Raw genomic sequence first — 24,659 nt, 5'->3', positions numbered from 1 at the left:
TCTTTCTTTTAGTTGCTAGTTAGGTTTTTAATACTTTACACATGAAAATTAGACATATATAGTCTTTTTCATGTCACTTCTGAGCTGGAATATTAAAGGCATTCATACACGGAAAGGAGCTACTGCCTCAGGAAAGTTTGTGTGTGTGTGTGTGTGTGTGTGTGTGTGTGTCACGCACACACACACACATGTGCATGTAGGCCATGGTGATTCCTCAGGCACCATTCACTCATTTGAGATAACATCTCTCACTAGGACCTGGGACTTGTCAACTACACTCAGCAGTCTGGCCACTGGGGTGTAGAAGTCTATCTACACCTCTCCATCACTGGGATTTTAAGTAGTACAGGCCACCACACCTGGCTTTCTACATGAGGATCCAACATAGGTCCTCATGTGTATGTGTATATGTGCTTTATAAAGGGAGCTATCTTCTCATCCCTAAGAATTTTTTTAAGATTTATTTATTTATTATATGTAAGTACACTGTAGCTGTCTTCAGACACACCAGAAGAGGGCATCAGATCTCATTACAGATGGTTGTGAGCCACCATGTGGTTGCTGGGATTTGAACTCAGGACCTCTGGAAGAGCAGTCGGTGCTCTTAACCACTGAGCCATCTCACCAGCCCCCACCCCCCTAAGAATTTTTTTATGTACTTTAAATGCTTCTGTTGCAAATTAATTTTTTAAATTATTTTATTTATTTAAATTCCAGTCATCCCCCCCCCCATCATTCCTCCCTCCCACAGTTCCCCATCCCATTCCTTCTCCCCACTTGCCTCTGAGAACATGCTTCCCCGCTCCCAAGGCTCCCCCTTCCCTGGGGCCTCAAGTCTTTCTAGGATTAAGTATATCTTCTTCTCCCACTGAGTCCTGACCAGGAAGACCTCTGCTATATGTGTGTCAGGGGCCTCAGACCAGCCTGTATGCTTCTGGTTGGTGACTCAGCCTCTGGGAACTCCCTGGGGTCTGGGTTAGTTGAGACTGTTGGTCTTCCTATGGGGTTGCCCTCCCCTTCAGCTTCTTCAATCCTTCTCCTAATTCAACCATAGGGGTCCCAGACTTCAGTTCAATGCTTGGGTTTAAGTATCTGCTTCTGCCTCGGTCAGCTGCTGGTAGGGGCTCTCACAGAGGACAGCCATGCCAGGCTCCTGTCTGTAAGCACATCATAGCATCAGTAACAGTGTCAGGGTTTGTTGCTTCCCCATGAGATGGATCCCAAGTTGGGCTAGTCATGGACAGCCTTTCCTTCAATCTCTTCTCCATTTTTGTCCCTGCAGCTCTTTAAGACAGGAACAATTCTGAGTCAGGAATTTTGACTATGGGTTATTAACCCCACTCCCTCCACTTGAGGCACTGACCATCTACTGGGAAGTGGACTCTTCGAGTTTCCTCTCCCCATTGTTGGGCATTTTGGCTAAGGTCACCCCCATTAAGTCCTGAGAGTGTCTCACTTCCCAGGTCTCTGGTATTTTCTAGAGGGTCCTTCCCACCTCCCCCTACCCAAGACTGGTTATTTCCATTCATTCTCTTGGCCCTCTGGGTTTCTCTCCTGACCCCTCCCCTTGCAAATCTGATCCTGTTCCTCTTTTACCCTCCCCCTCCCCTCTCCTACCCAGGCCCCTCCCTCCCTCCGCCTCCCATGATTATTTCCTTCTCCCTTCTAAGTGGGATTGAAGCTTCCTCACTTGGGTATTTCTGCTTGTTATATGTCTTACAGTCTGTAGGTTGTATCCTAGGTATTCTGTACTTTTTGGCTAATATCTACTTATCATTGAGTACATGTCATGCATGTCCTTTTGGGTCTGAGTTACCTCACTCAGAATGATATTTTCTAGGTCCATCCATTTGCCTGCAAAATTCATGATGTCCTTCTCATTTTTAATAGCTGAATGGTATTTCATGGTGTAAATAAACCACATATTCTGTATCCATTCTTTGGTTGAGGGACATCTAGGGTTGTTTCCAGCTTCTGGCTATTACAAATCAGGCTGCTATGAATGTGGTAGAACACATGTCCTTGTGGTATGGTGGGGTGTCTTTTGGGTATATGCCCAAGAGCAGTATAGCTGGGTCTTTAGGTATATCTCTGGTGGAATTTTGGTGGTCCCTCGTGTATACTATTATATCATCTGCAAATAGTGATACTTTGATTTCTTCCTTTCCAATTTGTATCCCTTTGATATCCTTCTGTTGTCTAATTGCTCTGTCTAGAACTTCGGGTACTACATTGAATAGATAAGGAGAGAGTGGGCAACCTTGCCTTGTCCCAGATTTTAGTGGGATTGCTTCTAGTTTTCTCTCCATTTAATTTGATATTGGCTGTTGGTTTACTATATATATTGCTTTTATTATGTTTAGATATATGCCATGAATTCCTGATCTCTCCAGAAGTTTTAACATGAAAGGGTGTTATATTTTGTCAAAAGCTTTTTCAGCACCTAATGAGATGATCATGTGGTCTCTGTTGAGAATCTGGTGTAGTTCTGATAGGTCTGCCTTTATATGTTACTTGACCTTTTCCCCTAACAGACGATTAAAAATAGCCTTTCTTTGTTCTGTGCATTTAGTGTTTTGATTATTATGTGATGAGGTGATTTTCTTTCCTAGTCCAATCTATTTGGTGTTCTGTAGGCTTCTTGTACATTTATGGCCATCTCTTTCTTTAGGTTAGGGAAGTTTTCTTCTGTGATTTTGTTGTTGGTGTTTTCTGGCCCTCTGAGCTGGGATTCTTCACCCTCTTCTATTCCTATCATTCTTAGGTTTGATCTTTTCAGTGTGTCCTGAATTTCCTGGTTATTTTGGGTTAGGAACTTTTTACACTTTTTATTTTCTTTGACCACTGTGTCAATATTTTCTATTGTATCTTCTACACCTGAGATTTCCTCTTCTATCTCTTGTATTCTGTTGGTGATGCTTGCATCTGTAGCCCCTGATCTCTTCCTAAGTTGTCCATCTCCAGATTGCCTCTCTTTGTGTTTTCTTTATTGTTTGTATTTCCATTTTTACTTCTTGGATCATTTTGTTTAATTCCTTCACTGTTTGATTGTATTTTCCTGTATCTTTAAGGGCTTTATTCATTTCCTCCTTAAGGAATTCTACTGTTTGCCTGCGTTTTCCTGTATTTCTTTATGGGAGTTCTTTATATCCTCCTTAAAGACCTCTATCATCTTCATGAGATGGGACTTTAGGTTATTATCTTGCTTTCCATGTGTGTTTGCTGTGGTTCTGATGGGGCCGGATTGTATTGGGTTCTGTTGATTATGATCTTGTGCTTGCCTCTGGCCATCTGGTTCTCTCTGGTGTTAACTGGCCTGGGTGTCTCTGACTGGAGCCAGCCTCCTTGGAAGCAGGTAGAGCTCTGTGACCTGAGTTAGAGCTGGTATCCTTGGAAGCAGGCAGTGTTGACTCTGGCTAGTGTGGGCCTCCTATGTCTCTAGTTAGAGCAGGCCTCCTATGTCTCTGGTTAGAGTAGATCTTCTGTGCCTTTGGTTACTGTGGACCTCTTGGGAGGCTTGCAGGCTGTAGTGTTTGGATGGGTTATCAGGCCACTGGTCTGGCCCGAGTGGGGACGGGGAACAAAAAGGAAGGTGGAGCTTGGGATGGGGAGGAAGAACAGGTAAGTCCTGAGTCAGCTGGGCTATGTGTGTGTGGCAGCTGGTGTGGGTATTTGAGTGAAAATCTTACCTGTGTTCTTGGTCACTGTGGACCTCCTGGGAAGCACACAGGCTGTATCATTTGGACAGGTATAGGCCAGGCTGCTGATCTACAAATTAATTTTTAATGTTTTTTTAGTTCTGTTTTTCTAGAAATTTGTAGAAAAATAAATATTAGTCAATAGCCTAGAGTTTGGTATAAATATAAATAAACACACACACATACACGTTTGGTAACACACACACATGTATTCACTCAGTTATTTTCCAAGCTATGACAGTCTCATGTTGCCTCCTGTCCTAGAAATTAGAGAGACAGAAGCAGAAGGACACAAGCACTTGAGGTCAGAAATTCTAGATCAAACTGGGGGACATAACAATACCCCATCAAAAATGAAATGCAAAGAGAAATGGAAAAAGAAAGAATGTCACTTTCCTAAGTATCCACACCATCAAAAAGGGGATATGTAAAGTTTCCCTTTGTTTTAAGAGTTAGCCCTGGTTGAGGGTGATGTGTAAGTTCACAGTGCTGACAGTTACCAGCACCTTGCCTGTGAGTGTCTATTGCATTGCCTGCCTGGTTGTATATGGTTGTATATGGTTGTATCTCTCCACCTTTGACCCTCCCAAAGCTATAGCACCAACCACCATGCCCTTTAACTCTGCATTAAAAGTGTCACTTAATGGCCAAAGCTAAGCTTCCTCCTACCAATATCTGGTCCCCTCATGAGAGGAAGCATTGGATGGTCAGTTTATGGTCATATTCATTGAAGGATCTAATTTTGTAGGAAGGTTAAAGAGGTAAAACAAGAGAGAGATTTAGACTGATAAATTTTTTTATTTAATGAATTTAGTTTTAAGCCCTAAAAATTAAGATTTTGTGTAATATGGATTTATGTAAATATATTTACATTATTTTTTAAAATAAAAATTGTATTTCAAGCATAATGTTTTGAGAAATAAATCCCTACACACACACACACACACACACACACACACACACACACACACATACACGCGTGCGCGCAGCCATTACTGGGACTCAAACCTAGAGCTACATCTCCAGATGAGAAACTAATTATTAAACTACCAATAAACATTTTAACATTAACTTTTCATGAGAATAAAACTAAAGAAAGCCAAAACTTAACATTGCAATGGCATTTATTCTGAATCAGGTGCTTATTTTACTGTACTTTTATTCTATTTTTGCAACAGGGTCTAGCTATGTTGCTTAGAATGTCTTAAAATTCATGTCCTCAACCAGCTTTCTCTCACTGAGGAACAGGCATAGTCCCTACTGGGACGGTTCCCCCACCGACAGGCAAGCTATGCACCCTTCCACTTGGCTCACTCAGTGCTCACTTTACATCAGAGCAAAGAGTTAAGGATCAGTAAAAGTGTATTAAATATCAAAGTTCAAAAGTAGAATTCTACTCTTGAAAAAACTGCCAAATATCCATAAAGCCAACAGAGCTTGGTTTCAGATAATAAATTTTATTAAAGTATTTCTTCTCATAGTAGGCACTGTTTTGTTTGTTGTTGTTTTGTTTTGTTTTGTATGACACTAGGTAGGGTTCAAATCCAGGGCTTTGAGCATGCTAAGTATGGCTGAGCTATATGTTGGCTTTCCCAAATGCTTTTGAATTATCCTGAAAGTTATTAGTGTAAACTAGGTAGCTATTTTGCTAAACTTGATGATAATGATTGTAAAGTGATAAGCTATAAAGAACCAATCACCTGTGGGGATAATGGCTCTGATCCTTTTTGAGGAGGCTGTAGCTGTGAAGAAACAGCATTAGGCCACATGCCTAGAATGTTAGAGATTGCCTCATGAGATTTAGGCCAGAATCCAAAGTGGACTCTTGGAACATCATGACATTCGTCAAATTAAGAAAGATAAACTTTTAACCTGAGGGCTGGAAGAGAGTTAAGGATATCTGTTGGGAAGTCTAGAGATTCTGGAAGTATGACTTCTCCATGGACTTCTGTGTGAAGGAACTACTGGTAGCAAGAGGACCGTCAGACCTGTTAAAGAGAACATGCACAACCTTGGAAAGGAGCTGCAGGTGTGCAGTGTGAACCTGTACTGCCAGTCTGTGAGTTAAGATCAGCCTTTTCTACTTATCAGACTGGTGCTGGTCCTAGCACCATTCACACCAAGTATGGTGACTCCCGCCTATGATCTTAGCACTTAAAAGGTAGAGGAAAGAGAGTCAGAAGTTCTAGATAGTCCCAGGCTACCTTGTGAGTTTGAGGCGAGCCTGAATTATTTAAGACCTGTCCAACAAGAGAAGAGGAGGAGGAAATTGAAGGAAGGAGAAACAGTTTGTGACTGAGTGAATAAAAGCACTTGCTGCCAAGCCTGAGAACCTGAGTTCACTTCCCGGGACCTACATGGTAGGAGAGAAGCAACTCCTGCAAGTTGTCATGGCCTATGCAACAAGTAAATATAAAATAAATCCCATATGAAGTTAAAGCTCATGCAAAGAAGAAAACAATGTATTGGGAACTTGTAGTGCTTTCACGAGTGGGGAAGCTTGAAAAAATGATAAGAAAGATTCTTTTACACAGATTGATCCAGAAAGTACATATGTAATGGAAAGACATTAAAAATTGCATGTTCATCCAGGTGTGGCCATGCACGCCCTAATCCCAGCACTCAGGAAGCAGAGGCAGGTGGATCTCTTGAGTTTGGGCTCAGCCTGGTCTATAGAGTGAGAACCAGGGCTACACAGAGAAACCCTGTCTCAAAAAATAAAACAAACAAACAAAAATCCATGTTCTGGACTAGAGAAATGGCTCGGCAGTTAAGAGCACTTGTTGCTCTTACAGGGGACCCGTTTTCAACTCTCAGTACCCACATGGTGTCTCACAACCATATGTGTAAAGAAATACAATGCCTGCTCAAGGCTAGTAGAGTGCCTGCTTAGCATGTATGGGACGAAAGAAAAAACTGTAGAACTAACATTTTCAGACTTTAGCATATTACTAGCATACTTATTTATATGGTTAGGTCTTGCTGATATTTGCATTGAGAGTCAGAAAAACTTCATATTCCAAGCGAAATCATCATACCTTCTGTTAGTAATTATAATTATTAATTATTCTGTTATATTTAATGTTAGAAATCCAGGAAAGATACTGAAGCTTGAGTAAAGACTGTGGGTCTCTATGTAGGAGGCAAAAAAATTATAATACTGTAGGTCAGACTTTCACAGTGCTTTGAAGATATTGATCTGATCTTCACAGAATTCTATGAAGTAGTGTAGTGTGCATGTGCAAGTATGTAATGTGTATGTGTGAATTCAGGCACATGTCCACAACCATATGACAGGCACATGTCAACCCTGCCTTCTACCTTGTTCTTTCTGGTTTTGCTTGATGCTGTGTATGCCAACCTAGCTGGTTCTGAATCCGGGATTCCTGTCTCTGCTTCCCATCTTGCAGTAAGACCACAGGATGACAGATGTGAGCTACACTGCTACACTGCCCTGCTTTGTGTGGGTTCTGGGAATTCCAATTCAGCTGTTTTATCCACTTGAACCATGGCCCCCAACCCTTAAAGTAATGCAATGTTCTCCACATTCAGGGTAAAGAAGCCTAAATCAACTAGCTTAACCAAGTTCACGTAGCTGTTAAAAAGCAGAGCTAGAGTTCACTGCCAGGCTGTTTTTATAGACAGGATTTTCTGCCTTGTGCACACTTGTCTTGATCTTCTGGTCTTCTTGCCTCAGCCTTCTGACTTCTGAGACTACAGGTGTGTGCACTGTGACAGTCTCACCAAAGTCCTGTTTCTGACCTGCACCCCAGTCTCAGAGATAGTTTTGGGGGTGTGTTGTTGTTTATGAGAGTCACTCCGAAGGTCTTGATTCTAAATGAAGAGCCTGTCCTTGTTAGCTAGTTATCTGTGAGCCTGTACTGGGGAGGTGAGTGACTTAGACTGGTGGTTCATACAGCTCCCTGGGTCTGAAGCCTGGTTCTACCACAAGTTAGTTGTGAATTTAACTGTTACACAACCCTATTAAATAGTTGAGTATCATAATCATTTCCATTATTATTATTATTTCTATCTATGGCAGTATCTTTTTGACATTGTTATTCTCAAGTCTTTGATACTCACTTGTGTGTTCTACTGAAGAGAATAAATAACTACACTGAGAAGGCCACACTATTAATACATCCAACATCTACCTCTAGTCTTAACAGGCATATGTGTGTACCACCACATGAACACCCATGTGTGTACACAGACAAACACAAAGTTAAAAATATAACCAAATAAAACATAAAAAGTCAAACTCATCCAAGAAGAAAGTAAATGATTTTTACCAGAGGTGTGTTGGTGTCCTGCTTTGGTTTCTATTGCTATGAGAAAACACTTGATGAGCAAAGGGTTTATTTCAACATAGAGTTTACATTCCATGGTTGAAGGAATCCAGAGCAGGAACCCTAGGCAGGAACCTGGAGGCAGGAATCAAAGCAGAGAATGTTTCTTCATGGATTGCTCCCTGGGTCATTGTTCAGCTAACTTTCTTATACAGCCCAGGAAGCATGTGTTGAAATGTTCACTCATATCAGCTTGACTCAGGCTTGCTCAGAGCAGCTACCGAATGGGAAGTGCCTGCGTAGGTATTGCATTGAGGGGTTGAACTCTCTCTTTTTTGTGGTTTTGGTTTGGCTTTTTGGTTTTTTGTTTGATTGGGTTTTTTTGTTTGTTTGTTTGTTGTTGTTGTTGTTTTTGTTTTTTTGGTTTTGGTTTTGGTTTGATTTGGTTTTTTGGGGGTTTTTTTTGGTTTATTTGGGTTTTTGTTTTGTTTTGGTTTGGTTTTTGGTTTTTTTAACTGGGAACCAAAGACTTCCTAGCCATCTATTTACAGACTTAAAACCTTCCAGTCCAGGCTGAGTTGTAGCTCAGTGATAGAGTGCATCCTGGCATGGGAGAGGCCCTGCATGTTGCCTAGCACTTGGCAGGCAGGGGCAGGAAGGCTGCCCATGTCTGAGGCCAGCATGCTTTACATAGTGAGTTCCATACTAGCCAGAGCTTCATACAGAGAACACAAAACCAGGAAGTACCCAAGGTACGTGCTTTAAAAATAGTAAAAATGGGGTGAATTGAACTAGAAAAAAGATTTCTCCGTAGGAGAAGGAGCCTCTTCCCAGGCCTGATTAAGTTCTGTCTCCAGGACCCAATGATGGAAAGAAAGAACTGACTCCAGCGAGTTGTCCTTTGACACCTACATGGGCACATGACCACACAAATAAAATACAATTTAAAAATATTTTAATGCTGAAAACCCAGTTTCCCAGTGGGTTTTTCTCAAGAAGCTTTTTTCTGTTAGATTTTATTTCTCTTGTTGGAGACTTTTTCCTTCATATTACATCAATTTGTACTTCAAATTATGATTTCATGTTTTTACCTTCTTTAAATAGCCAGAAAAGAAACTTGGATATGTATTCTATTAAATACCTGTGATTTTTCAGTCTTAGTATATCTCTTCCAGGATCTGCTTTATTCTTGCATTTTCCAAACTCACTAGATGTAAGTGGCTGCTCATTCCTGGTGGCTATAGCTATGGGCTGTCTTCTGAAGGTAACACTGACACTTTTTCAGTTGCACAGATGTATTGTTCTATTGTTACCTGCATTTTTTCACCTTTTCTGCTTCTGACCAATGGCATTCTAACTAAAGAAACCCTAGCTCAAGTCTCTGAGCCCTTTTGGCAGTGTCTCCACTTCCTAACTCCATACCATGCCTACTGCCAGGGCCCTCTTAGTACCACTAGCACAGCTTGGCTTGCATTGTGTCCTGCATGCTATACTGAGGGCTCTGCACAGGTCTCCATGTTCTGTCCTACCAAGGCCACGGTGACAAGGCTCTGAGTTCAATCCTCAGCACTATAAAAAGGAGAGAGGCTCAAAAGGTTCAACCATTAGAGATGGCCAAGGGGCTCAATTAAAAAAGAATACTCTAAAAACGGAATTGAATAAAGACATGGGAAGATGAGAGGATACATTTCCACCATGTACATCCCAGGGATTGAACTAAGGTATTTGGGCACATCCGCAAGTGCCCTTAGCACCTGAGCCATCTCTCTGGCCTTAGCCACAGGATTCTCAAAATTAATGCAAGAAAGTCCTAATAAAATACACTGCTCTACAAGATGTCTGTAAAGCTTATGAATGGGAAGATTCCTGAACAATACTTTAAGGTATGGTTTGGTTCTGTTGCCGTTGAAGTCTTACCTAAATGATCTTTTTTAAAAATGAGAGAGAGAATAGAGTTGGGTAGGTAAGGAGTTGGGGAGTGGGTTCTGAGAGGAGTTGAGAGAGAGAAACATCATTAAAATATGAAAAATATTTTATATTAAAATGAATTGAACTAGAAAAAATGGCTAAGCAAGTAAAGACACCAAGCCTGATAGCCGGAGTTGAACCCAGAACCCACACGGAGGAAGGAGAGAACTGACTCCTGAGTGCATCTACAAACACACACAAGCACACACACAGCACACACACAGCACACACACACAAATAAATGTAATAATTTTCAAATGTTGAATCCTTATGAAAATATACCTCCAGAAATTTTGATATTCCTAAATACACAAAAATGTATGTCAGTGTGTGTGTGTGTGTGTGTGTGTAATTTTCTTCAACTCTTCATGTCCTTCACATTATTATCTGCCATGTCTATAGTCACTTTTGAGTCATTTCCATGATAGGACTCTAAGAGAGCTTTAAGACAGAGAGACTATCCAGCACAAACCAGAAAATAGGGGCAAGCTGGCAGGGTGCTCTCCATCTGTAGAGGCAGCTCACCATTCAAGTGGCCTTATTCTGAAGAGCCTAATTGATTTCCAAGTAGACAGTGATCTGCTCTGTAAATGGTTTCTAGAAGAGTAACTCACTGTGTTTCTTCCCGTTTGTGAAATGTGTTTAGTGTCTCTTAAAATTGGTTAACTTTCCCAAATGCCTACCTGTCTGTGGTTTGGGCAACTACACAACCTGAAATGTGTTTAAGATCTCTCAGCAGTGTGGGCTGGGCGTGGGTAAGTGGAGGAGTGCTCACATACCATGAATGAAGTCCAGGGTCTGAATCCCATCACTGCAGTATAAAACAGAAGAATTCCAGATCTGGAACCTCACTCTTCTTTATTTTTAAACCGTGAAAACCCTGCTTCTGAAAAGAATAAATGAAAACCACAAATAAATTATTGGATGAATGAGTTCCTGAAAGAAGTCATATCTTGATGATCAGTCTCTTGTGAGTTGGAATGTAAAAGTGGTGGCTCTCCTTGACTATGAGACATTTACTCCGTTCCTTCTGCTGGCGTGCACAAGCAGCTCTCTGTGGAGTGACTCCTGCTCCCTCCAGAAGCAGGAGAAGGGCATGAAGTCTCATTTACACAATTATTTTTCCAGCTCTTGTCCCTGGTTACTTAGTGTTTTTGCAGCTCATGCTCCAGCTACAGTATCTGATTTAAAAAAAAAACAAAAACTAAACTAAACTAACGTTTACGACATTTGATATCCAAAAAGATGTCTCATTCCTACAGGAAGAATAATGCAGACCTCCTTAAGGAGACAAACTGTTTATATGTTTGTTGCTAGAGATTATAATAATTTTAAGGTAAGAACTCCTTGTTCTTTGTGATGTCCTTATTGGTGAATATTCCATTTCAGCAAATGTACACTGAGCCTTTAGCTCAGATCTTCTTGCCATACCTTACCCCACAGTAGCCTTCAATAGTGCATTTTTCAGGTTATGAAACTAAGAAGAATTTAGCATTTACAGAAGAAACAGTATTGGCTCTGCAGTGATGAAAATGTAGTTGTAATTATAAATTTAAAATAATTTTGAAAGAAGAGGTAGTTCCAAGGTAAGTTAAGTAAGATTAAATGATTTATGGGCGTTTTATAACGGCAGTCTTCATTTTAAGCTACAGTGTAAAGTGCTTTACTCTGAGATTAGGTATTGTGGCAGAAGCTAAAACTGCCTTTTCTATCGCAGTGCCAGAATACAACCTCTTTTTCTTTCTGCACTAACAAGACTGCTTCGCCACCGCAGCCCACTCTAAGTAATTAAATCAATCCTTTGTACTTACCGTATTCTCCTCTAGTGACGGTACTAGATCTGATTATATGCTTCATGCATATTCAAAGTAGCGCGCTGACAGCTCTTTAATGAGCTCTTACTTAATCAGTATGAACAATGTTCATCTTGTTCTTTTTTTCCTCCTGCATTAGAGCTAGGAACAGTTGGGAAAAATGAAACATCCAGCATTCATTTGAAAAATATATTGTACTTTGAAAAGTGTCTAAGCGGAGGAAGTTGCATTCTGCCCTTTAAAAGTCTGATGGACAAATTGGATTACTAGTATTGGATTAAATAACAAATGGTTAGAGGAGAAATGAGAAACGCTCACTGTGATCAGAGGCTTTAATATTTTTTGTTGCTTATAAAGCTAAAGGGGTCTTTAACCAGTTATTAAAGTCAGGATTAATTTGTAATGGTTCAACTTACTGGCTTTTAAAAGCTTTTAAATTTAAAAAATTTTAAATCCCTATAAACAATAGTGTACTGATATGTTAGAAGAAACTTTAATTTTTTTATTATTAGGCTGAGTATAGATTTCTATCACTGTATACCACCTCAGATAAGGATTAATGATACAGAGTGGGTTTTTTTTTCCTTCAGTGAATAGAAGTAAGCTGTATAGTAATGTATCTTTAAGTATTGTTAGGTTTATTTCCTTTTGAAACATGAGGGTTTTCTATTATTATTTATTTTGTAACAATTACAGGGGTATCTTTGATTCTTATCTAGAAATACAGACATGAGTTAGCAAGGAAACCACACAGTTCCACATCAATATTGTCAAACCTAAGAAGCAGGGTTCCATTGAAGAAAATGATGTTAATGTAAAAGTAGGCTGGCCGCTTTTAGTGTTGCCTGAAAGTTTCAATTATAGGTTAAGTTAAACTCAAAACAGAGTTTTAATATATCTGTATCTTTAGAAGCCACTTGAGTTATGAACACAAGAATTGGATCTTTAATCAGAAATTAGATATCTTGAATCTAAAAGATTGCCTATTAATATTGCACACATGTGTCAGTTCACTGATCAAAACGCTTCCACCGGGGTACTTTGGCCTTTTTCCAAACTGCAAGCTTTTTCTCAGCTTTTTCTTTTTACTCTTTCTTCTTTTGTTGCTTCCCAGGGATTTGTGCCTATCGCAGCCTGTGTCACATGACCAGTGTCAAGACATCACATGGTCCAAACTGAATACAAAACCAGCTACCCTAAAGGAAAGATTAAAAGTACTGTAAAACAATAAAGACTTTTGTTGAGTCTCTGAAAGAGTCTATCTTAGGTCCTCACACATTAAGTTCTAACAATGTGAAATAACCAGTACCTGGTCGCTGTTCTTCCTGAAGACGGCAGCACCTGAAGTTCATCCACAGCCTTCTGCACACAGACCTGCTTGGAATAGTCTAAAGCATTCTTTAGATTTGTATTAGTATAGATATAGCTTAATTATGACATTTCCATAATTTATAAAGTAAATATCTAGGCAACACGACAAAATACACAATAGTTATTATATCATATCATCTCACTGAAGTGAAAAGAAGTCTGTCTGTAAACAGAGGGGATGCACATATTGATGCACAGGGCAGTCTGTGCCTGAGAAGAGCGCGTGTCTATGACAGGGCCTACTTCCGGAGGAGTTCTAAAGTGAGGAAGCTGGAGATGCTAAAATTAGACTCTTTAAATATGGTGATACCTCTGCATTGTTTGAATTAAAAAAAAAACTCAATGTCTTCAATTTTTAAATGGAACTATCACACTTAAGAAAGTGTACAACAGAATGATCTTTTCAGGGATATTCAATTAAACTTTTAAGTTTATCCTATGAATATTGTGGAGAAATTGGACTGTTGATATTAAATAATGGGTTAGTAAAGCAATAAAACAACCATAGATGAAACTTGGGAGAGAAAAAAAAAGGTGAAAAGATTGCTAATCTGGCCTCATATAATTTGAAAGGTATTTTTCTTCACTACAGTGTGACCTGCACGTCGCTGTGCATGACCAGTGTCGAGGGTGTATGTACTCTGGTGGGAAGCCAAGGCAGAGGTGACTATAAAGTGCCCCTAGGCTGGAGTCCCTCACAGGCCAAATGTTAGAGTGTCTGTAATGAAATAGTCTAATCATTGTGATGGTGCTTTCCAGAGAGCTGTGTGTCTTCTGTAGGCTTGTTGTTACTGTATACTTAATGACGTGTGATTAGTTTATCTTTTAGAGTCAATGAGTCCTCGTGGTACACACACATAATGTATTTTACATTCCAGGAGGAAAACAAGAAGTTGTTAAAAGTAAAAACTTTCACAGTATCCCTGGGCTTCTCTGATCTCCCTGCTATACTGAACAATGCTCAAAATAACGTTTATTAAATCATGACCATATGCCTGTCAGCACCCTACATTCCTCCCTGAAACACAATAGCAAGTCAGCCTCTGGGAGGGTTTAGAAGGTGAGCATTCTGTTTATAGTAGTTGGTGTTAGTATGCTCCACAGGTATGTTCAGAGGACGAGAACTCCGGCTGCATAAGTTTCAGCTCTGAAAGACTGGCTTCTGTGTTCTTAAATACTGCTCTGTTTCAGGCCTGGACCCGAGTCTTGTAAGCAGTGCACTGTGCACATTTGAAGCACCTCAAATATTTTCCAAGTGAAAAAGTTGTGCTGAACTGGTTTTTGGCTTGCAGGGTGTCACATAACACTGCTCTTTGTGATCTGCAGGAAGGAACACGGAAGAAGAGGAGGCGATGATGCAGGAATGGTTCATGCTGGTTAATAAGAAAAATGCCTTAATAAGGAGGATGAACCAGCTTTCCCTCCTGTGAGTACCCAGCCTTACGTTGCCAGCCTGGGGCGCGCGCTCTCAGGGCCTTCTTTGGGGTTTAGTTTTTACTAAGCTTAATTATTTTCCTTTCCTTAGAAAGCTAGTATATAATAATATTCATCTGAACAGTAAGAATTTGCAGATGGACTGATAGACACTGGGGAAAAGTGGTTTTTAAAGTGACAAATTACAGAACAATTTTTGAGTATAAAGTATTTTTAAATTTTTATTTACTATTGTATGTGTGTGTGTATATGTGTGTGCATGTATATATGTGTGCATGTGTGGTGTGGGCATGTGTGCGTGTGTGCATACATGTACATGTACATGAGTTCCCACACTGCAGTGGGAGTGTGGAGTCCAGGAGGCAGGCTCTGTGGAGTTAATTCTCTTCCTCACTTTATATGTGAGTTCTGGGAGACAAATTGGGGTCGTCAGGCTCAAGGCAAGGGCCCCGCAGCACCATTTCACCAGCGCCCAGTTGTGTTTGAGAAATAAATCCCTTGTGCAGAAGAGGATTAGCTTTCACTTGGGGTTAGAGGAACCCTCCAGAAAAGTAAAACTGAAGTTTGTTTTTAAGAGTCTAAGCTAAAAAATAAGTCTTTTAAGGACAAAGTACATTTATTATATATAGGTGGTGTTAATATAAATTTTGGGATAAGAACTTAATTACCTAACGGTGGCCCTACTGTGAGTGTAGAGAGTAAAGTGCTATGAAGACAAGGCCACTTACAAGCATCTGAGCCTTTAACATTTAGTTGGCTTGGAGGGGTTACTTGTTCACCCCTATCTACTCATCAGTTAACGTTCCCTTAGAATACCAATATTGTGGGCCAGCTTACCACATCTTTATTTGAATGTAAAACCCTAATTTTATCATTTCTTCCTTGCTTAAGACTGATTAAAACATAGGACTGTCTGTGTTTTCAGTTTTCACTGAGAACACTCATTTGTGTTTCTTCTTTTCACATGAGGTTTTCAGTAAAAGAGTATTTATTGTGGACTCTGATAGCATTTTACAACAGAGCCTTGTACCTGGCACTTAAAACAAGCAGCATTTAAGAGTACCTTTAAAGTGTACCTCTGTGCCATTCAGAATTGAAGGAAGGAAGGAACACTACTAAGCGTTCAACTAACGCAGGTTTGGGGTCTGTATATCATTTGTTTAGAGTGGCTTAAAGTTAAATAGCAAGTCAGTTATGACTCCTAAAATCAATGGAAACTCAGGAGGTTTTTATAAGGGTTTAATGATTTAGTAATTAGCATATTGATGAACTTTTTACCACTTGCCTAGGGAAAAAGAGCATGACTTAGAACGAAGGTATGAGCTGCTGAACCGGGAGCTACGGGCCATGCTAGCCATTGAAGGTAAGAAAGAGCTGGGGTGAGGGAGCCATGCTAGCCATTGAAGGTAAAAGCTGGGGTAAGGGAGCCATGCTAGCCATTGAAGGTAAGAAAGCGCTGGGGTGAGGAGGGCCATGCTAGCCATTGAAGGTAAGAAAGTGCTGGGGTGAGGAGGGCCATGCTAGCCATTGAAAGTAAGAAAGATCTGTGGTGAGGGGAGCCATGCTAGCCAGTGAAGGTAAGAAGGGGGGGGGGGTTCTGTGAGGTGCCAACTGTCAATGGGGTTTAAAGAGTGCTATACATAGTTGGTTTAACAAGGTCAGTTCTAGTCGGTAACTATAGGAATTGCATATGTACCTTGAAGACAGAAAACTGTATCCAAAAACAAACTCATAGAGTTAATTTAGATAGCTAATCACTATGTTTACTACTAATAGTACTTAACTTTTGAGTTAGTAAGAATAAATTTCCATAAAACATAAAATGAATGAGCTAATTGATTTTATATGCATTTTAAAGTTGTTGTTTCCTTTGGGGAGTTTCAATAAAGATTTATTGTTTTGATTATTTATCATTAGGATACTGTTGTTCTTTTCTATTTTTCTTTGCTTTGTTTTTAGGCAGGGTCTCCCTCTCTATCTTTATCTGTTTGGCACAGAACTCAGTATTATAGCCCAGAGTGACTGCCATCTCATGGAAGTCCCCCAGGCTTAGCGTCCCATGGGCTAGGGTTCCAGGAATGAGCCATCACACCCAGCCCTGTTTCGCTTCTTAAGGCTGCACACCTGTTAAGTAAATATTTGGGCAATAATTGACATAAGAGAAAATGAAATACATGCACACTTTTTGTAAGTCAGGGTTTGTGTGAGCATCCGCTAGTTCAAGTTTAGCATTTACTATATTTTCCTAAGTTCTGAAGTGTTTTATAATGCTCTTCTTATATCTCTTGTTAAAAATGCCTTATAGTTCAAAGATTTTTGCTTAAAAGCTAATCCTTTGGGCTCTGTAAAATAGATCTTTTGTCTAATCAATGCAAATTGATTTTCCTGTTCTATATTGACCTCGTAACCCATTGACTGTCCGTGGTAATTTCGTTTTCACCTGATAAGGTGCCTGATCCATAAGTCAGTTCTAATTGGTCCAGAAACTAGAAATTTAAGTTTGTAAGAGAAAGCCAAGTGAAGACTTACATTCTTAAAACATTTCAGAATATAGTGCCTTAAAATATGGCCTGTTTTTCAGTGACCTTGTATGTTGTAGAAGCCTTACTTTAATTATGTTTATAGCTATTATCTCATTTGATAATATCACTGATAACATTTGTATATCTTCAGTTTAAAACTCAATTTATTTTGCTTTTAAAAGCTTCATTTAGCTAATTTCCTTCAAATGGCTAAATCTGTCAAATACCATTGATAACTATTAAATTTTTCAAAATTATTTCAGAATTTTTATGAAATTTGCCACTGCAATAAAATGCACAAGTACACCAAATGGTATTTTTCCTTTAGATATAATTTTTCTAGTTATAGTATGTTTTTTTAAAAAGAGATCAGAAAGCTAAATAGTTGAAAAGTAGATACAGCAGTTACTATATAAGTAGGATATATGTAGACTGTATCTGTATATAATATATAACTCATTATACAGTATATAATATATATATATTCATTATATATTACACTCAATATAAAGTAATCTTAATTTGTTTTTATATCCATCTTCTGTACAGAAAGATAAATTGTCTCTAAAATACAACCTTATACAGTATAATTGGCTTTTAGGGCAGAGATGATATACTGTTTTTATTCCCCAAACCAGTATTATTGCTAAGTATGCATTTTATACCACCCTTACACATGGAAAATATCCCAGTTTCATTGGCCATCTGTATGTGTAGGCGTAGAACCTACCATTTCTTTGTTCTGCTTGAGGTTCTTACATTTAGAGAGGAGCAGTAAAAGCCATATTTTTAAAAACTAAATGTAACTATTCGTCTTTTGCTTCCCCTGCTCACCCTTTCCTCTCCAGCACACAAGCATTTTAAATTGCACTGGTCTGTATGAGACTGTGCCTCAAATCTGTGTCAGTTTCTCATTAAGAGAAAAGAGGGAGTCTTGAGGAAGAGAACAGCCTGTTGATTGCAGACAGAGGCCTTAGAGAGATAGATGCCTGTCTCAGTAGGCTGAGCAGGAGGACAGCTGCAGGGCTGCCCTCAGCATGGACATGTGAGCTGCAGCAGCCTTTCAGACCCCAGAGCAAAACATGGGAAGAGACAGCAATAGCCCCATGTTGTTTTGCTGTGTTTAAAATGCACTGTCTTCTCCCAGCGTCTTCTCCTTAGCTATAGTTATAAACCAAAGCCTTCCCAATGCACTTCGGCATGTGGCAAAGCATGTGCCAGCAGAGATAGCAATAGTCATAGCACACTGAAAGGAACATTTACAGGGTGAGAGCAAACAATTATGATATGATAATAATATTCAATATTGTTCATCCTTTCTTCTGAGAACCCATTATCACTCTCCCTGTTCCCTGAGGTGTCCTCCTGGTTGCCACTCTCCTGAGCTCAAGCTAACAAACACCTTGCTGATACTTTTCTATTGTTTTTTGTAGTTGTTGTTCCAGAGTATTTAGTGCTCCCTCAGGAAAGACAAAGTCAGTTCTGCGCACATTGGGGCGGGCTTTTTAGAGAGGGGCATGTTCATTTTCTGCACAAGAAATGGATCTTCTCTAGGATTTGTACATCTTGATTTATTCTTGGCTTAGAGTTTGAAGTGGGTGCTCTTCTAAAGGGATTTATGCATAGGTTCACTATTTTTGTAGTTATGGTTTATATGATAAGCTTTTTATATTTAAAATCAATATGTAATCCTGTGGAGGAGCTTATCCCCTAAAACCCCATTTGTAAATCTATTTTAGCTTTGTTACACAGCACAGCCACAGTCTTCCCTGGATTGATTAGGCTCCACAGTAGAATCCTATCAATGGCCTGTTCTGATGATGAGGCAAACTCTTTCAGGATTGCTAGTTGACTGGAACTAAAGATAAGGCTTGACTGCAATCCCCCAATGTGCTCTTTACAAAACTAGTGTTAATTTTCATCAAAGTGCCAGGCTTATTCATAGTAGCAAGGCTGAAGGTTTTACCAGAACTTTAGGTCTTTCTGTTCAAGTGTTTATACATATTTCTCTTGCGCCCCCCACCCCCTTCCCAGTAATTATCAACTTCAGCAAATAAACTGAATCAGGGCATGAACAATCAGCCCTATATATGAAAAAGAGTTTTTTTCAAATTAACAAACAGCTCAGTTGAAATGGACATAAACAGAATCTCTTTATTTCAACACTGTGGCTCAAATGCTACGTCAAAACTTAATCCTATTTGTTGTGAGAAGATATGGCTTCTGTACCAAAAGTACACTGGAGTCTTTAAATGTATCAGAACCCACACTGTAGTTTGTCCAAGCTAAAGTCAGTTCAGCTAGCCGGTTAGCTGTGACTGGAGCTGCAGCTGAGCAGTCAGGTCATAACGAGGTAACTCATCAAATACATGTGACATATCCAGCTATTTAAAAGGATCTTCAAAACTTAAGCTTGAACATACCTGTTAATCTTGATCAATTTAGAATGAAATATTTTTAAATGATCAAAATAGTTTACTAATTTCTCAATTGGCATTCAGCTATATATAATTTTAGTATATAAGTGAATATATGCATGTATAATATAATTCCTTCCTACCACAAGAAACAAAACAGCAAACAAAAGTATAGATTTGCTAAGATAAAAATCTATTTATTGCACATAGGTATCTACATAAATGACAGTTAACAGCAAAAATCCACCAATTTTATGTTACAGTATTTTAAATTCTGATGTCATTTAACTTTGACTCTAAAATATTTTTTTAAACTACCTAAATATTTTTCAGTTTTAAATGTTTTTTTCAATTATGGGAAATGTTATTGAGATAGGAGACATGAAATATAAAAATATTCAAATTTTCAGGGATTACAGAACTTTCATTTGTTCATATTGTTAAATTTTAATTTTCCAATGTTAATGAAATCCTGGCATTTTAAATAATTAAATAATAATAAAGCCTTTTTGAGTAGTCAAGTTCAGATGAGTGATTCAATAAGAATTATGTATTTGTTATTATTTTTTTTCTCAGTTTAGAGTTTTAATTTACATTTTTGTGTATGGTGGAAAAAAAATGTGCTTCCTGGTTGTAAACTTACCAAAATATCTTAAAGCAAAGAAAGAGTTGTAAATCTTATACCTGTAATCAGAATTTTTTATTCATTAAAACTACTAATTTAACAATTGCAAAATTCAGTCATAATTTTAGGATCTTTTCTAAATTCAAGAACTACAGTGACCTAAAATTAAACTAAAACTGCCTGTCTTAAGAATCCTTCCAGTCACAAAGCCTGTAACGTCACTTGCTCTGGAGAGTAAAACCTACTTAAGAACATGAACAGATTAGAAATATTTCCAACATTCCTGTGTCCTTAGTCACTTGGGTCCAGAGAGTAAAGGTTTTGGCTTCCCTGCACTTCGCTTATTGTTAAAATTCAGACATAGTTTTCCATAAGTTTCCTTCTTCCTCTCCATACTATAAAATATTTTGCCCTTTAAATGAGAGCATAATCATAGTCAGTCACTGAATATCTTTGTATTTGTGGTGTTTTGTTTGGAATGTGGATCATTTAAAAATGATCAAATGATCGCGGTTTGCGATTAGCATGGTGAGTTTAATATGTGTATTTTTGTGTTTGAGCTTGTAAAAGGAGCAGTGATAAACTGAGTTAACGCCTAGCTGCCTTTCTCCAGCTCCGCTAACCTTTACTGCATGATGATGCATCTAATTTTTAATTCGTAAACACAAGATAGCGTTCCGTGTGGCACCGATCGCTTTCATAGAGCTGTTGAGCAGTTTGCGGTCTTGAATAAATTTTGCTTTGGAGGGGGGAGGGATTTGAAGTAGCACATTCTTGTGTGGTTTGTGAAGATTCACATGGTAACCAGCATAAGCATTGTTAGGTTTATCTGAATAAGCACCAGCCGTGTGAGTTTTAACGTGATTGCCCAGAGCAATGGAGAGAGAAGAGAGAACCCCGAAGGATTGCACTTGTCTGGATTTTGGAAGTGTGTTTGCTGGGGAAGGGGAACTATAAGAGTCAGTGGCCAGAGTGCCGCCCCCACACACACCCTTAAAGCTGGTGTCCCGTTTCCCTCCAGGCCCTCTTGCGTTCTGCTATCTCCCCACCATCTACTTCTTCTTTTCATTGTTTACCTTCCTAATGAGGGAGGCGGGGTAGACTGGGGCTTGATTGACAGCTACAAGCCCTTACAGTCTGGCCAGAGAGCAGTTGGCTTTGGTTTCAAAAGTGTTTTAAATGTTAGATTGTGGTCCTGTTTTTATCAAGTGAAACTGCTGCTCATCTTAAGGAAAATATCAAAGCTGAAAAGGTTAGGTTATGTATATCACTGGGTACTAAAACGGGCATAAAAATGGCCACCCACCCATAGAAAAGGCACTGCCCAGCGCATTTTCCGACCTTTTAACATGGGGGTTTGGAAAAAGAAGTATATGGAGGGTTTTTCCCCCCTTTGCAAGAGTGCTTCGATTTGAAACCACCCAGCAAATGTCTCCAAAAGAAAGCTGGCTGTGATGCGGTCGAGAGCTGCAGTGTAATACTGCAGAGCACATTTATTTTTTTACTTCAAAGAAAAATGCTAATTAGCCGATTCACTACTTTTAAAGTTATTGTGAAGCATATGGCGCCCAGTGTGAGATACATCCAACTGCTAAAATAGAGCGGGGAGGAAATTAGCGAAGAATGGGCTGTTTGGGGTGAGAGTGGGGGCGGGGAGGAGAGTAGGTTCTCAGGCAGATTCCCCAGCCTTTTCAGAAGGATTTTTACCAGCCTTCTTTGCTTCCCCGCCTCCTCGTTTACCCACTCCCCCAGCCCCAAACCCTGGGCCAACCTCTTCAGGACTCAGCTCCCCTCCCCCACTCTGCCTGAATTCAGGTGCCTGCCTTCCGCCTGGCCACTGACTCACACCTGGTTTCCAGCAGGCTGCTAACCTGCAGCTCCAATCTTCTAGAAGTGTTTACAAAGTAGGGTTTGGGGCATGAAACCCTCACCTCCTCAGCCAAACTCCCCCAGCGAACAGTACCTAGTGGTCCGGTTAACGCGGTTTGCTGGGATTTTAGGAAACTGGATTAGGCGGGAAGGGGAGGGCAGGTTGCAAGTGCTCTGAGCCCCTCCGGGTGTTTACTGGCCTCCTGCCCCATGCAGACTGGCAGAAGACCGAGGCCCAGAAGCGACGGGAACAGCTCCTGCTGGATGAACTAGTAGCCCTGGTGGACAAGCGAGACGCCCTTGTCAGGGACCTGGACGCCCAGGAGAAGCAGTGAGTGGGGCTGTGGGGTGTGGTCTAGGGGAAACCACAGACCAAGGGGACAAGAAGTTTATAGAAAGTTCATTTCGGGAATCTGAGAGGTCCGGTGCCTTTGTGCCCCCCCTTGCCGCAAGGAATCCAGATAGTTTGTGTGAGAACGATGTGCCGCGCTCCCCTTCAGGAGGAAAAATAATTCTGTCTTTCCTGTTTGTCTAACATCCAGGGCCGAAGAAGAAGACGAGCATTTGGAGCGAACTCTGGAGCAAAACAAAGGCAAGATGGCCAAGAAGGAGGAGAAGTGTGCTCTTCAGTAGTAGTAGCCTTGGACCAGACCTCTCCCCCACTACTTGAGTCTTAGGTCCCCAGGCCAGAAGCAGACTGGTTGACTTAAAACTTTTTAACATTTTGTTTGCCTGGATTGTACTTCTGGACCCACCCCTCCCCCATTTCCTCTTCTCCAGATAATACACAGAGCTCCAGATAGCTTTAAAGACTCTTTGAGTTAATCATGAAATCATTCTTGAAATCCTGTGAAGTAGATTTGCGCAGACACCCCGTGAATGACTGGTACTGAAGATGCTCAAGAAACTGTCCAAAAAGGAGGGAGACTCCCTGGTTATCGCCCCTTCTGTTTTGGATGGGATGAGAATCTGAAACATGTTTGTTGTAGTATTGTTGGTAATAGCGAAATGACAGTGGGTGGGGGGGCAAAGGGGAGTAAGAAAATGTCATGATTTTTTTTTCCAATCCCGCAGTATGTATGTGACACTGTTACTTAAATCTCATAGTTAGATCTTAGTCTGTGTATTGACGAAGCTGTGTTCCATTTGCCAGTGGGATTTTCTGCAGTTGTTTACAATTCACATAAAGATAATAAAGTTCCTCTCTGCTCTCCTCAGAGGATGGCCCTGTAAGGTAGCCTGAGACAAACCTGGGGTTTGAAAGGTGACCTGGGAGAACAGCTCTGTTCAATGTGCAGCAGTTTACAAAGACAGCTCATCAGCTGATGATGCACCATCTTATACTCTGAATAATTATTTATTACATCTTGCTTGGTTCCTACTTTTTGTTGGGGCTCAACATTGGCTCAAGAATGCTGTTAATATTTATTCTGTATTGATAAAAGTCTGTCTTGGCACTACAAGTAAATATCCCATTACATCTTCTCTAGCATAGCACTGTGTGTTTTGTGAAAATGGTTATGTTTATTTATTACAATACTGAGTCATATATAAATTTTCAATAAAAGCAGAAACTTTCTTACCTTAAACCCTGCTGCAATTTATTTCCTTGCAATGAAAACTTGAGTGGAAGTTTGTGTGTCTTTCCATTGTGAAGACTTTCCATGTGGAATCCAGCCCAGGACACCGGACTGTATTTGGAGCTGACACTGATCCAGAGGAGCTCTGCTCTCACAGAATGCAAATTGCAAAGTCATTAGTCACATTCTTAAGGAGTGTAAACTGTCCTCTGGAAAGAGTCATCTCTCTGAAAGAGTCCAGGAAATGTATAGCTCCACACCACTGGGGGGGAATGCATCGTGATGAATTTTCCGGGTCCTATGTAGGAGAATTTCTTCCCACCATAACCAGCAAGTCTGTAGGTACTGAAAAGAAAGGGAGTGGGCTACGGTTGGGGGAGGGGTTGTGCGGATATGTGCATTTGAGATGGAAGAAAGAGAATTGTAGCAATTTCTATGCCACCGGTAAAAATGGGCTCTTCTATATTGGGAGTCCGAACAAAGAAAGCTCCTTCAACAAGTCCGGAAACTTACTTACGGGAAACACTGGCATCTTCTTTAGCCACATCTCTCTGTTTATTCACTCTCTCTCTCTCTCTCTCTCTCTCTCTCTCTCTCTCTCTCTCTCTCTCTCTCTCTCACACACACACACACACACACACACACACACACACACACACACACACACTTTACTCGAAAAGTATACTGCCATTTCCACTTACTCGTATTTCAAAATAGTAAAAACTTACTACAATTCCCTAATAGCAAAGAATTTTCTTTTTCTTTCTGATGAAAAGCTATTGGAACTAAATGAAATCGAGTCTTTGTCCTCTTTATGAGAGCAGATCAGCAAGTTGCTACTCTCTGGGGAAAATTAAGAATCCAACCCATCCCAGGTAGGAAATTCACCGCCTGGCCCCGGAGCACCCTGGGGATCGGTTTAGGGTGGATTGGAGAAACCTTCCCTTTTCCAGGGGCCTCTCAGAAAGGCGCTTTCCCTTTCTCCCAGGCCCGCCCCAGACCTTCCAGGTGGCCAAACTCCCCTAGCTTTGCTAGTGATTGGGGGCCCCTCCTGCTTGGTTCCCAGCCTCGT

At 40.2% G+C, this 24,659-nt stretch overlaps 1 protein-coding gene and 1 long non-coding RNA gene across 29 annotated transcripts in view; one reads left to right on the top strand and one right to left on the bottom strand.

The window, feature by feature from the left end:
* Positions 1-23,596, top strand: part of Ehbp1 (EH domain binding protein 1) — a 281,259-nt gene extending 257,663 nt beyond the window's left edge. For 25 of the 28 annotated variants that reach the window (XM_011243682.3, XM_030245788.1, XM_017314437.2 and 22 more), the window contains 4 exons: positions 14,467-14,566; positions 15,864-15,937; positions 22,224-22,338; positions 22,550-23,589. In XM_011243682.3, the coding sequence (XP_011241984.1) occupies positions 14,467-14,566; positions 15,864-15,937; positions 22,224-22,338; positions 22,550-22,640 (380 nt within the window). In that variant the 3' untranslated portion in view covers positions 22,641-23,589. Of the gene's footprint in view, positions 1-14,466; positions 14,567-15,863; positions 15,938-22,223; positions 22,339-22,549 lie in introns of all 28 variants that reach the window. The other 3 variants (NM_153078.4, NM_001252515.1, XM_011243681.3) reach the window with 1 other exon arrangement.
* On the bottom strand, positions 1,044-14,468 carry Gm51938. Its single transcript, XR_003949862.1, has 3 exons — positions 10,735-14,468; positions 3,690-3,768; positions 1,044-1,157 (listed from the first exon to the last, which is right to left on the bottom strand). It is a non-coding gene; the product is annotated as a predicted gene, 51938 (long non-coding RNA).
* Positions 23,597-24,659: the final 1,063 nt, after the last annotated feature.

Source organism: Mus musculus, chromosome 11 (assembly GCF_000001635.26).
Source record: "Mus musculus strain C57BL/6J chromosome 11, GRCm38.p6 C57BL/6J".
NCBI lineage: Eukaryota > Metazoa > Chordata > Mammalia > Rodentia > Muridae > Mus > Mus musculus.
The sequence above is the reverse complement of the archived record's forward strand: the minus strand, read 5'-3'. Positions and strand labels throughout refer to the sequence as shown.